Source organism: Aphelocoma coerulescens, chromosome 18 (genome assembly GCF_041296385.1).
Source record: "Aphelocoma coerulescens isolate FSJ_1873_10779 chromosome 18, UR_Acoe_1.0, whole genome shotgun sequence".
NCBI lineage: Eukaryota > Metazoa > Chordata > Aves > Passeriformes > Corvidae > Aphelocoma > Aphelocoma coerulescens.
In genome coordinates this window covers 5,241,714-5,255,025 of record NC_091031.1, presented here as the reverse complement: position 1 = coordinate 5,255,025, position 13,312 = coordinate 5,241,714, and the positions used below count along the sequence as shown (strand labels likewise).

Genomic DNA, 13,312 nt, shown 5'->3' with positions numbered 1-13,312 from the left:
ATTACAATGGTAGATAGAGATCAGCTTCATTGCAAATGTAACTTCTCTCCTGACAGGCAGTAAAGGTGGAATTTGGGCCTGGATATGTTTTAAGATAACTTGGTATACCTTAACAGAGAGGACAAGCACTGCTGTATTTTTATGTAGCAGTACCACCATTCATACATGGCACTAGATTCATGCCCCATCAAGAGAAACAAAGCACTGGTGCCTCTGTCCTCACCAATTTACATTTGGAATTTCAATCCTTTTTATACTGGCTGGGGTATCCCATTCCAATGTTTAGTTGTTCTCACAGTGAAGAATATTTTGTTAGTCTAGTCAAAATTTCCCCTGAAGCAACTTATGCCCATTGCTTCTTGTCTCTGACCAACATCTCTGAGAAGAGTGGGCTGAACAAACCCAATTCCTTCAACATTTCTTCATGTGCCAAGTTTTCCAACCCTCTCATCATCTTGGTGACCCTCCTCTGGATCCTCGCCCATTTTTCCATTCTCTGTCTTGAACTTGGAGGATCATTGAAGGGACCCCACATAATAAGATAAAAAGGTCCATTAATTAATTTTACTTATGATTCATTAAGGCATTTTTAAATTACTGATTTTCTAATAGAAATTTCTGTCCCAAACAGGCATTTCATCTGTAAGTCCCAGAAACACAAAGGGGCTAATGAGCCCTCATAAAGTATCACCTACACCCAGATGAGTGTGAGAGCACTTACAGTCAGCTGGGAGGCATTAGGATGGGAAAATTTTTGTAAATAAGGGATAGGCCATCTTGTTTACTTTTAAAGTTTTCATGTGGCTGGTTTTGCCCAGGCTTAGTTCAGGCATTAAATGAGTTAACAAAGTGTTGTAACCAACCACCACTAGAACAAAATCTCACTTTTGCTGCATGCTCTAGCACTAAAATCCAGCAGTGCAAACAGTGTCCATTCTATCACTGAACTGATTTTGTGAATTAGGAATCTTTGGGTTTGACTTTCAGATAGGAGAAAGATTCTGTGCAGAACTGCCCTCCCAGGGAGGCGCCATGTCTGCTAATTAATGGTTACATCATGCTAGTTTGGAATCACACAGGAACAGCATAAAACCCCAGAGCTGGGACACACTAATTTTTCCCTAGAAAACCCATTCTAGTTAATCTCTTTCATCCTCCCACTGTGTTCACCTTTAACATATGGCAGCTCTGTATCATGAGGCTGGCACCTAAAATTAGGTAGGGCCTTGCTATGCTCCCTCCCACTCCCACCCACTCCTTGCATATGTATGTGGTTTGTAAGGACCAGCTGTGAATTTTGCCCCTGTAAACACTGTTTTTCTAGCATTTTAATAGAACTAGATTCCAAATATTCCACACTAACAACTATTTTCCTTGAGAATGCTTATTTTAAATTTTCGTTAAAGACAAGTAGAAGTTCTCAAATATTTTAGAACTTTTGGGATCTTTTCCCTTAGATGTATTAGGGCCTGTGATGTTTTCTATCTTACAACAAAGGGGAAACAATAATGTTTCATATAGGATTATCTTTCAGCAATTTATCTAAAAATCAGAAGTTTCCCATGGAGGCCACATGTACTTCAGGTGCCTCCACTGGAAGGTGGAGAATTTGCTCCAGGTTAAGTAGAAGCCGAAAGTCAATACTTATAAAATACAGATTAATAAAAATCACACATGATGTGTTCTAGTGGATTTTTAAATCATGCCTAAGAAATCAGGTTTCTGCTTGGAAAGCAGACACATCGTACTTAGATATTCTATAAAATTGTATTTTGTTTGGTCTTGCTTGGGAAAGAGACACCATTCATTTTGATGAAAACTGGGCATTCATAGAAACTGTGTATCATTTTAGCTGAGCTAAGAATAGCAGAGCATGTGTGATAGATGAAGAACTTCTGTAGTATAAACATGGATGTTTTACAGCACTAGAGTTGAAAGTATCATCATAAAAGGAAAATAAATCACAGTTCATTTTACTTAACTGCATGGTAACTTGAAAATATAAATTTGTTCCTTTTATAAATGTTCTCTGCACATTTCTACTGCTCTATAAATGAAGGATCCAAACCCCAGCACACTGAGGTGTGTTCAGCTCATTCCTGAATACTCTGGTATATTACAATATCCTGGTTACCTGCAGGTTATCTCAGCATGGGTTGGTTGCCCTTGCTAGAAGATTTCAGTGAAGTTCAAATCACAGCAGACCTGATGTAGAAATAAACTTGTGTATGTTCCACTTAATTTTCAGTCAGTTCAGAACAGCCGACTAAGAAAACCCGTGATCTGCCATACTGATTTCAACATGGAATTGAAATTCCCCTGGACTGAATCCAGTGCCAGCTCTGCACCCAGCTCCCTGTAAAGCAGTAGGCAAGTTACTTGCACCAAAATTAGCAGTTATCAAATCATCACTGTAGGTGTCCCCATCTTAACTCTGAAGTTTTGTGGGTAGGAATGGGTAATTTGAGGCATGCAGTGCTGGTTCCACTGAGTTCAAAGAAAGCTGCAGTTACTTTACGTCTCTTAAAATTTGGACCTTTCCTATTTTACATTTCACAAAAAAAAAGGAGGTTGTTTTTGAAAATGTTTCCTTTTACCTGTCATCCTCAAATTCTCCTGAATGAAAATAAGGAATAGTTATATAGTTACAAGAAGTGGCAAATATTAAACAGAACTGGCTGAGCACTAACCAAGTGCTACCTGCTATTACTGCTGTTTTAATGTACAGGGATCCAGAGCTGTCTCCATCCATCAGCTTGGCGTCAGTTCACACACCTCAGATGTAACCGTGTGAATTTGGGTAGTCCTGACATGTTTCGCTTGGATTTTTGGAATTCAGTTCCTCTGATTCTCACTGAAATAATTTTCCATGACTATAAGGAAAATAATCTCAGATGCAGAACTAGGAAACTTGGCATTGGATTTTATGATAACATGAGCTTGTAATACAAGAATGTTAAGACCTTAAGCTGCTTTTGGTTGGGCAATCTTTTTTTTCCTGAGAGGTTGTTTGTTTTTTAATATCAAGAACCAAAATGGAGAAACATTCTTTCAGCTTCCACAGATACTGCACACTCTGTCCAGCTTCTGGCCTGTCACAGAAGGCATCTGTTAAAATTTCTTCTGTGAGAAAACACAAGAAAGTGAAATTATTTTGCTCCCTGGGTTTTGGGAGGGCCATCGGAAGCAGATCAAAGCACACAGCAAGGTTTTTTGGGATGTGCTTCATCTGGAGCAAAATCACTGCTCCAGGTTCACATCAGTTTAAACTCCTTGTGTACTAAACAGTAGCCTTCAGCATGCTCTGATGCATTTGTAAATACACAGCACCAGAATTTTTATGCAGCTCACTTAGAGACAGGACTGTGAATAACTGCACACATTAAACCAGCACTTCCAGAGGAACAGCACTTGGCTGGTACTGGGGGAGACAGATTTCAGGTAGCACTTTCAAGCTGAGAAGTGCCTGTGCTGTCACTCAGACCTTAGTTCTGATTCAGCCTTGGCACAGCTACTTTTGTTATTACTGATTATTTTAGTTCAGGCCATTTGTTTATTGTTGACAATTTTTAATGATGCAGCACACACTATTTGGCTGGATAAATCTTCTTCCTAGTGATTGCTGCCTGCTGAAATGGCTCATAGATTTTTCTGAGTAGACAAGGGTTTAATTGGTTTAATCAAGGAATAAATAGCAAGACTGTCTTCTGGGGTTTCACTTTATATCCCTTAATCTTTAATTAATACTCAAGCAAAATCTGCAATCTGGGAGGGAAATACAATAAACATTTATGTTGCCTCAGGACACAGCTCCATGAGGTGACAAGTGCTCTTGATCTTATTACAGCCAGTAAAATTAAGGTCACTGACATCTTCCAGGACCTGCCCAGCATCTCATGGGGTACTATTAGAGGTTGTATGTTCTTCTGAAATGTCTTGAAAGAGGGTATGGCTTAAATGAATTTTAACAAAAAAGGAAAAAGAAAAAATGAATGTTCCAGTTCAAATAATCTGATCTTGATAAATGCAGTGCAAAAACCCTTCCCAAACTGCCTTTAGGATTCGTGTCTGGAAACTGTCATCCCTAGATGCTCTCAGGATTGACTGATTGATTGATTGATAGATTATACTTGCATCAATGTCACTCAGTTGTTTTATTTTGCTCTGATTGCTTACCCGCTAAATGAAAATGCTTTAGTTACAGCTCAGAACAAGTTATTCCTTGCAGATCCTCCCAGCACTTGCTCTTCAAAATAGCAAGAGTTTTCCAGTGCTTGACAGCATTTAATACCTGCTTTCCAACCACCATCCTTTCCAAAGGGGCTTCCAGCCAATGCAGACACCTTGGCTGGCTCTGCAGGTTTGTGCTGGCTCTAAGAGAAGAAGAAACAAAAAATGAATACCAAGTTTAAATTTATAAGGGACAACAGCAGAGTATTAAAAGCACTGGCTCTGGAAAGCTGAGAAATAGTTCCAGTTAGGAATGCATTCCCAAAATGTGTGAGGTGCAGCACCAGCAGCTCCACGTTACATTTAATAGAATTATAGGGTGATTTAGAAGCAAGTAGAGATTTGAGGGCAACAGAATTAGCCCACTTTCAGCATTTTAACCATCCTGCCTACCAAATCTTGATGTATTTATCTAAACTCCACAGCCATGTCAGGGAGCCTGGCTGTAACTAAAGGCCAGCTATTGCCATAATCCCATGGAGTGCCTTCAGGAGCAGCAGCTCCCTGGAACTCCTGTAGATGCTCCATTACAACCTGCTCTCATAGGGAAGGGTGATTCTCTCTCCCTGCCAGGACGTGAAGGTCCTCAAGATGCTGCTGCAAGCTGGGACTGCTCCACTTGTATGCAGGATCTATGTTTGGCTGTATATTTTCTAATTATACAATGTTTCCAAACATGCCCAAGGAATTCTGATCATGGCTTAAGCGGGTTGCTTTAGAGACGCATGAGCATAAGAGCCGAGAACCTTCTCTGAGGTGTGGAATTTGGGACAGTGGGTTTGAAAGGGAAGAAGGATCCTTGCAAAGCAAAGAGCTGTCCCAAGCACAAGGGGAACAGGAATAGAAAGGCCTGGAAACGAAAGACAAAGGCAGTAATTCAAGCAAATCTTGAGAAGCCATGTGGAGTCCAGCACAGAGTGACACACAGCCTGTGCAAGAGCAAGCAGGGAGGACAGCAGAGCCTCTACATGAAGGATTAAGTTTCAGGATCTTCATTCAGGGGCATTGTTCTTTATTTTCTTATAGTTCTGGCCCTTATTAGCCTCCAAGCCAGCAGTGCCCAGGGCCTGCATGCCAGTGGGTAAGGAGGGGATGTGGAGTTCATGTTCCCAGTCCTCTGGCAGATGGCACACACTCCTTTCACAGGAACTCCAAACCTTCCCACTGGGAGATGCATGTAAGTCTAAAAACTACCAAAGCACAATGTGGAATATATTTCTGGGTAGTGTAGAGCATGTCCCCTTCAAACCCATTGCATCTACATCTAGCAATGCTATTTGCTGCATTTTTTAGTGATTATTTCAATAGCAACAGTGAAAACACCAAAGGGTAAAGCCCACAGGGTGTGCAGTGCCCCTGGCTCAGGCTCTCAGCAGCACTGGGGGCCACCAGGGCTTTGCAGAGGTTTTGTGCAGAGATCAGGAACAGCTTCATCAAGCATCAATGTTCTTCAGCTGAGCACTATTGTATGTTAAAGGGCTAGTGAAAATTGGGAAATCAAAAAGAAGAGAAGATTAAAAGTTTAGCAAAATTACTGCTATGGATTATATGGATTTAGTTTATGGGGTATGCTCATTAAGGAGGAAGACACGGGGTTTGTGTTGTTTTACACAAGCAGAGTTTCACTTTCATCTTCCATGCTGCTCAGTTTGGTAGAGAAGAGCAGGGCTCATCTGAGGCCAGAATTCGGCTTTTTAAGTTCAGATACAACTAAACCCTTTTTTGGCCCCTAATGAGTAATGGTCTCTATTCATTAGGAGAGTTTGACTGACTAATAGCTTAAGGCTGCATCTCCTCTCCTGAACTGATCTCAAACAAATGGGTCTTGCACAAGATGTCTCCTTTTAAAGCTCAGGAACACTGCTGCAATTGAAACATTGAGCCAGGTGTTGTCAATGTCATCTCATGTCAAAAGGGGAGGGGGGAAACAACTTCCAAGAATGCTGGATGTCAGGTTTGTAGCTCAACATCCTGCACTAAGACCCACAGCACTTGTGGTGTCTGCAAGATTTCACAATTCCCTGTTAGGCTCCAGAGTTTGGCCCTGGCTGGAGAGCACAATTTAAAGTGAAAAAGATGCCTTGATGATGCTTAAAATCTAAAAACAAGGTGCAAATATTTTTTCCATTAGCCTTTCTCCGAATTTTTGAGTTACTCTTTTCTTAAAATATTGTCTGCGGTTGTAGTTTTAAAAGAAATAATTTTCCATGTAAAGAAGGAAGAGCCATAAGGAGAGTAATTATAATGGCATTTGAAATAATCCACTACTATTTCTTTGCCAAAATATCCCTCTGTTCTCATGTTTTGTTTTCCCAAGCTCTGAAATTTGTCCTGCAGTTTGCTAATGTTAAAAAGACAGACTAATCTACTGACATATTTCCAGATCAGATGTTTGTTTTCTATCAATAAATTTGGCTGCCCTCCGATAGCAGTGATTTGTTTGAAAACCTAAAAATCTTTAAATGTTGCTAATTGCTCTGAAGATGTTAAATTGCTCTGAAGATGTTAAATTTTGAACAGGAACATTTGCAAATGGAAAATGTTGTACATTTAAACTTTGTAATGCTGGCTTTCCAAATATTCCTTTAATATTCAAACCAGTTGCATCAATTAAGCAAAACCTAGAGGTAGATTTGGACTCTCTCACTTTTTATTGCTGGCCCTAACACACAAATCAGAGAGGGTGTATACAAGAATGTTCTGCAAACCACTAAATCTGGGATTATCTCTTGGGACTGATTATGTCAAAGCTCTTTAGTCACAGCACTTTTGGAGAGCTAAAAATAAATAGCAGCAGGGTTTATACATTTATTCTGTACTTAAATAATCTGTGCGTATTGTGTGTGTCTGTCTACAATGTGAGACATGGTATCTGGACTTAATGTTTATTTATAAGAGCTCTTTTCCTAGGAAGGATTTTGGCAAAGGGTTTAAACCAAACTGTCCTAAGAGAATCGCCCATGGGATAAAGTCTAGAGCAAGTTGAAAGCAGCTGGGTTCAAATCAGAAGTGTTTGCAGCAGCAGACTGACAACAGAGCAAAACTTGGCCCCTGGTGTTTTGAAAATGAATGAAAACTGGTTCTTTCTTACCCTTGATGAAACAATCTTATGCAATCAAATAGAGGGAATCGTAACCCAGATTTCTGTGCCACAATTTTGCACTGCTAAAGATCTGGAGAATTTTGTGCATTTAATTTGTGTGAGAGCAAACTGAAGTTCTTAACAGCAGTAGCAGAAAGTTGGGCATGCTGTCATTTGCCTGGGGTATGTAGGAGAAAAATCTGAAGAGGAAGAAACACTTTGCAAAGAATTTTTTAGTTGGATACATCAAAGAACTGTGGATGCCTTTCCATGTAACTCTTTTACTCCTGTGCAGTTTCTCCCACTTCACAGGGTTGATACTGCATGCTCAGGAGAAAATGGAACCAAGGCTTCAGGTACACAGCAGGTCAGGGCATGCTACACAAGGAAGGCAAATGGAAAAAAGAAACAAATTTAAAAATCATTTTGTTCTTATTTAAATTCAGCAGTGGATTGCTCAGAAATGGTTTGATAAAAGTAGGCAATATAAACATAGTGCTGGAGGCAATAAATCTTGCATTGGCAGAGGTGGAATGGATGGAATCCAGTTTATTCAGTTCCCATAATTCTGCAGGTATTGAAAATAGTTCTGTGTTGTTGTACCAATAAATCACATGCTGATACTTCAATCTGGAGCACATCTCCAGTACTAAGCCTTATTGACTGAATATTTTAATTGGGAAACAAGGCATTTCCTGACGTTATAGAAAACATTGCAGAAATATGCAGAAAAAATATTTTTCTGAGTACATTTACAAATGTAAATATATTCATAATATAAATATGCATACATTTCCCTGTGTTGTGGAATAATGGGGACAATGTTCTTGGTTAGACAGGCTTTATTCACAAGTCTCTCATAAAACATTGTAAAACAACTCTTTTCATGTTCTTCATGTTGGGTGTCACCTGACTTTCTAAAGGTAAACATTGGAAATGTTTGCTAAGTTGCTCTTATTCCTAGTAAAAATAGTACATTTGCTTTCTTAGAATGAAACAATTACTGTCCTTGAGAGTGGTCATTGTCTGCTGCAGTGTATTTTCTGTAGGAACATGTTTTTCATTTATTCTTTTGTTTTAACTCTGTGAAACTGATCCTACAACCCCAGTAATGCACATTTTGTAACAAAAGAAGCAATGGAGTCCATCCAGTCCTGCTCTCACCAAAAGAGCACTTCTTGAATTGGTTTTACACATAACTGGAGCTTCGGGGTTACGTATTTTTTCAACGTATGAGAACTGAGGATATGGCCTTTATATTCCACACTTTGTTTTCCTTGTGTGGTCCTTGCTCAGGCCTTGCCTCAGTTTGAAGTAATGCCTGAATTCACAGGTTACCTATTCAGAGCAGCTCCAGGTGGGATTTACATTAGGATCATATTTAGCCCTTGTTGAACAGTATCATACTCATCACACCCAACTGATTCTGAGCTCAGTGCACTCAGCTGAAAGGTGTGAATAGTGTGATCATGTTGATGGGAATAGTGATCCCAAACCCATCACTCCATGTAGTGGCACATTGGCTTGAATTCCTGCTTCAATGTATCTGTTTCCATAATCAGTTATTCAAGAGACCATTCTTGCAGAGAGAAAGACAAAACCTGTTCTCACTTGAAAAGGTAAATCCAGAGTAGTTCCTTGATGGCACTTCAAATTTAATTAAAGCAATGCACCTGGAAATTGAGTACAAACCTGGGCATGAGGGACACTGTGCTAGGACCCGAGAAGAGCTGTGTGTCCTTCGTAGTGTTTATTATACCTACAGTATTTTTCAGCTTGTTCTTGTAGTGAACTTATATTGCAAAATTAATCTTTGCACTGACTTGACTATAAAAGCTGTGAATTTATTAGCAAGATTTTTTTTTCCAAGTGAAAAGAAGCTATTTCCTTTCCCAAGAACACATTATTCCAGAAGGGAGAAGAGGCAGTGTGTTGCCCACACACAGTATGGCTCACATGCACACACCACTCATAAGGTGTGCATGTTCTCACCACAGACACCAAACCTGTCCATGTGTCTGTCCTTACTGAGCCCTGCTTGGGCTCTTTCCATTCACACAGAAGCTCTCCAGAAACTATAAAGCAGCTTAGCCTGCATGTCAAGTGTAGGGTTTAAACCTTAAAAATCAGCACTGATGCCCTTTTATTGCGTGTGTAAAGGCTGTGGGAGCAGGTCCAGAATTTGGGTTGGAAGACATGTAAAAACCATCATTTTTTAATTTATTCTTTCTGCAAGAAGAGGAATTACTTCATGATGCTAGAATAGTAATCATAGAATGGTTTGGGTGGAAATGACCTTAAATACCCCCTCATTCCAACCCCCTGCCATGGGCAGGAACACCTTCCACTGTCCCAGGTTGCTCTAAGCCCTGTCCAGCCTGGCCTTGGACACTTCCAGGGTTCATATTCTGAAGAGCTGAGTGTGTTTCTATGATGTGATTCCACATTTGCTCAACTTCCTCTTGACCACCCTGCCTCCCTCAGGCTGGAACTGGTGTGATGGCTATGTTAATACCCTGCTGTGTTAATTGTCTACAGCTCCAGTAATTAACAATAAATTGTCACCAGTCTGTATCAGGAGTCTCATACAAAAGCATTTTCTTTATTGCATTGGGAAATGGAATCTCCAGTCCAGGTTCTGGCTGTCTGAAGACTCCACATTTTGTTTTTAAAAATCTCGCAGCTAGCAAGAAAAAGACAATTCTGTGTTTGAAGGTGTCATAATGATTGTTACAACTCCAGAATCCACCTGGAATTCCTTGTTTTGGGGTGGGTAAGCCTTTTTTGGGTTGCTGATAGCATTTCTTGTTGGTTTTTAGCCACGTGACACAGACAACGTCCTGGATCCATCCCGTCACGAGCGCACTGAGCTTGCTTTGCTCCGAGGAGGAGGAGGATGGGATCAGAGACCTTCCCAGGCCCAAGAGCTGAGGACAGCTGTGGACAGAGAGTAGTTTGTCTGGTTTTAGTCTCTTAGTGAGAAGATGCACAGGTTTTAATCTACCTACTTTCTTGTGTGATGTAGTAGTACCTGGTGACATTTCTCCCTCTCAAGCTGGAGGAAGTTCTGCTGTTTTTGAGGTGGGTTTGTTGATGGGTGCTACAAAGGATGCAGGTGCCACAGGAGTCCTTAATCTGCCCCAGTTTGGTGTGCCAGGGATCAGTCTCACCTTAGGGCCCAGTCCAGTCTTTTCATGATTTCCCCCTTGATTTTCATGATTTCCATAATTTCCCTGACCTGAAGCTGAATTTTTCAGGTCAGCTGAAATTTTCACAGCTTTGAGCAACATGAGATTTAAGATGGGACCACTGGTGGTAGATTCCAGCTGATGGTTGACTGAGAGATGCAAAGTGAGGTGGGGTATTTGAACCAATGCTAGTGAGAATAATGTAGATGACTTAACTGAAAATTCTTATTTCTATGGGAGAAATCTGCAAATAAGTTTTGCTACTAGAAATTTTGGGATTTATTACAAATATTGGAGCCCTGATGACTTTTAAAACAAATACTTATTAAGATTGGTTGTTGAGCTTCAGAAATATATGTCTTTGATAAGTTGTCAAGTAAAAAGAAAGTTTTCATAGAGGACACCATTCTCTGACAACAATATGAGGCAAGATGAAAATTATTCTACTTTTGTACTCTGCTACAGTGATACAGACACACATCAAATACTTCAGTGGAAGCTGTGAAGTTTCAAGTACAATGAAACCTGTGAAACCACCTCCAGGATCAGCAGAAATCAGTCACCTCCTCAGAACTGGTCTTTTAAGTAGAGCAAAATCGTTTTGTACACATCGGTGATGTTTTAAAGAGGATAAAGAAAATGATGGTGGGTGCTAGTGCAAGTTAATGAACAGGTTTCTGTGTACCTCAATAGCACAGGATATTTTAAATCTCATTATTCACAGCACAATGTCTGATCTCAGCTTTCTCAAATGTATGATTCTGTGCTACATTTTTCTGGAGGCTCTTTTTGTGTGTATTGTGTATATAATGGTGGCTGTTACTAATGAATGAGACAGACCTGAACCTGCAGAAGCACTGATGGATATGCCAAAGGAAAACTCTATCTCTGTGCTTCAGTGCAGGAGGGAGAAGGGGATTGTGGCAGTGTAAGGTACAGGCTGCAATCACATTTTTTAAGGTCTGTCTTCAGCAGGTGTAGCATTGGAGTTAAGAATCCTTGTCCTCTGAGGAATTAATATGAAAACCAGACTCACTTGCAGTTCTGGTGCCTCGACCACGCTCTCTGTCCTCAGCAGTGCAGAGCTCTGCCAGGTCAGGCTCACTGGAACGGTTGATCCTTTTGAACCAAAATAATTCACCTTTTTTTGAAATCCAAGTCAGGCTTCTGACTGCGCTTGGCCTGAGAGCTGGAGAGCACACCACCAAATGTTCCTCCTGAAGCTCACAAAAGAGGCCTTTGCAGGAAGTAGATGTCAGTGTACATTGAATAAGCAAATAGGAAAAATTTGTTTTGTACTTTTAACTAGGTCAGACCCAAATTATTTGTGAATCTACACAGGTGGTGTGGATTAGGGGAAAAAGCTTGCTCAGCAGACCCACAGTAACTTATATTTCTAAGAAAACTTCTCCTAGCAATAACACATGAATGGTTTAGCCATATTTGCTCCAGTGGCTCCTGCATGCTCCACAGCCTCCTTTGTGCTCCCGGAGAGCTCAGGCCAAAGGGACAGAGTGTGTGCTTCAGTTTCAGGCTTGGATGCTCCAGAAGCATTTTTATTTAAATCCCTTTTTTCAGAATGGCACAGACTCATGACCCACAGAGGATATGTGATGTTTTGAATTCCTTACGGTATTTGCTGTAGCCATAGTAGTCATTTGGATGCTTTATGACAGCACTTCCTGTTCATACTTCAGTGATACCCAGCCTGCACACAGATTCCAGCTTCCCAGTTCTGTTCAGGAGAGGTTTGAGCCATCACTTGCCTCTTGCAGCCTCAATGTGTTCTGCTCGTGGCTTTGTGTCAGCCAGCTGAGTGCTCCAAAGGGGAGCAGCTATTTGGGGATGGGGACTGTGGCTCAGGCAGGCTCTGCACGAGCAGGGGCTCCATGGAGAGCAGTTCAGAGCTGTCCTTCTGTTGGATCAGCTGCAGGAAGACAGCTCTGCACGTGCTGCCCTTCCCGGGGCGCTGGGGACGGCGCCGGGCGCGCAGCCTGCTGTGCACGGGGACAATCCGCCTGTTCTCTCACTGGCACCTCCCACAGATGAGAGTGGCACAAACTTGGAGCCTCTTCCTCCTTCTCTCTTATAAACTTGCCTAGAAATTAAAGATGTTAGAAATAGATCTCTGCATCTCTTCAGCTGCTCCGGTGAGCATTTCCCTCCTCAGATAATCCACCAGTTCACATTCTCTGGGGTTGAGAATACATTTTCTTACCTACAACCTCCAAATGTTCCAATCTATTTTTGTACACTGGCATACTTGTTTCCTAGGTTATTTCTCTTGATCTCCTCTTGTCTCTTCCTTTCTGTGAAATAGTTTTGTGAATATTATTTTGCTTAAGCTGAACTGTGTATATTGAGAAAATGGTTCTAGGATAACTTGGAACAGAATTTGTAAAGAGCAGTTGTCAACATATGCGATGCTGTAAACAACAAATTTTCATTTTTATTCCTGAATTTAGAAAATTAAGTGGAAAAGATACTAAAGTGCATGTTATAGCCTTTAAATTAATAAAGCTAAACCTTTATGTAGGAATGAATCTGTCCCACATAACGTTCTCCGTCTGTTGAAATGCCTCTTGTAACAGGCTGCTTTAGAAATGGTTTGGTTCATTTATTTAAGTCTCTTTTTTGACACTCAGGAGGTGCCTGCTGCCACTGAGGTAAGGAAAGGAAGATCCTTTAAGAAAAATATTTGTGGCTGTGGAACAGGCTGGGCTGTGCAGGACTGACTGTGGGCAAGGCTCTCCAGGAGCTCGGGAAAATGCTTTTCTGGCTTGGCCTGTGAAATGTTTCATTTTCTGGGAAC

At 40.9% G+C, this 13,312-nt stretch overlaps 1 protein-coding gene across 7 annotated transcripts in view; it reads left to right on the top strand.

Moving 5' to 3' along the window:
* The window catches only part of STXBP4 (syntaxin binding protein 4), a 68,344-nt gene extending 55,305 nt beyond the window's left edge, over nt 1-13,039 (top strand). For 6 of the 7 annotated variants that reach the window (XM_069032785.1, XM_069032787.1, XM_069032790.1 and 3 more), the window contains one exon: nt 10,132-13,039. In XM_069032785.1, coding sequence (XP_068888886.1) covers nt 10,132-10,243 — 112 coding nt within the window. In that variant the 3' untranslated portion in view covers nt 10,244-13,039. The remainder of the gene's footprint in view (nt 1-10,131) is intronic. The other variant, XM_069032791.1, reaches the window with a different exon arrangement.
* The last annotated feature ends 273 nt before the right edge of the window (nt 13,040-13,312 follow it).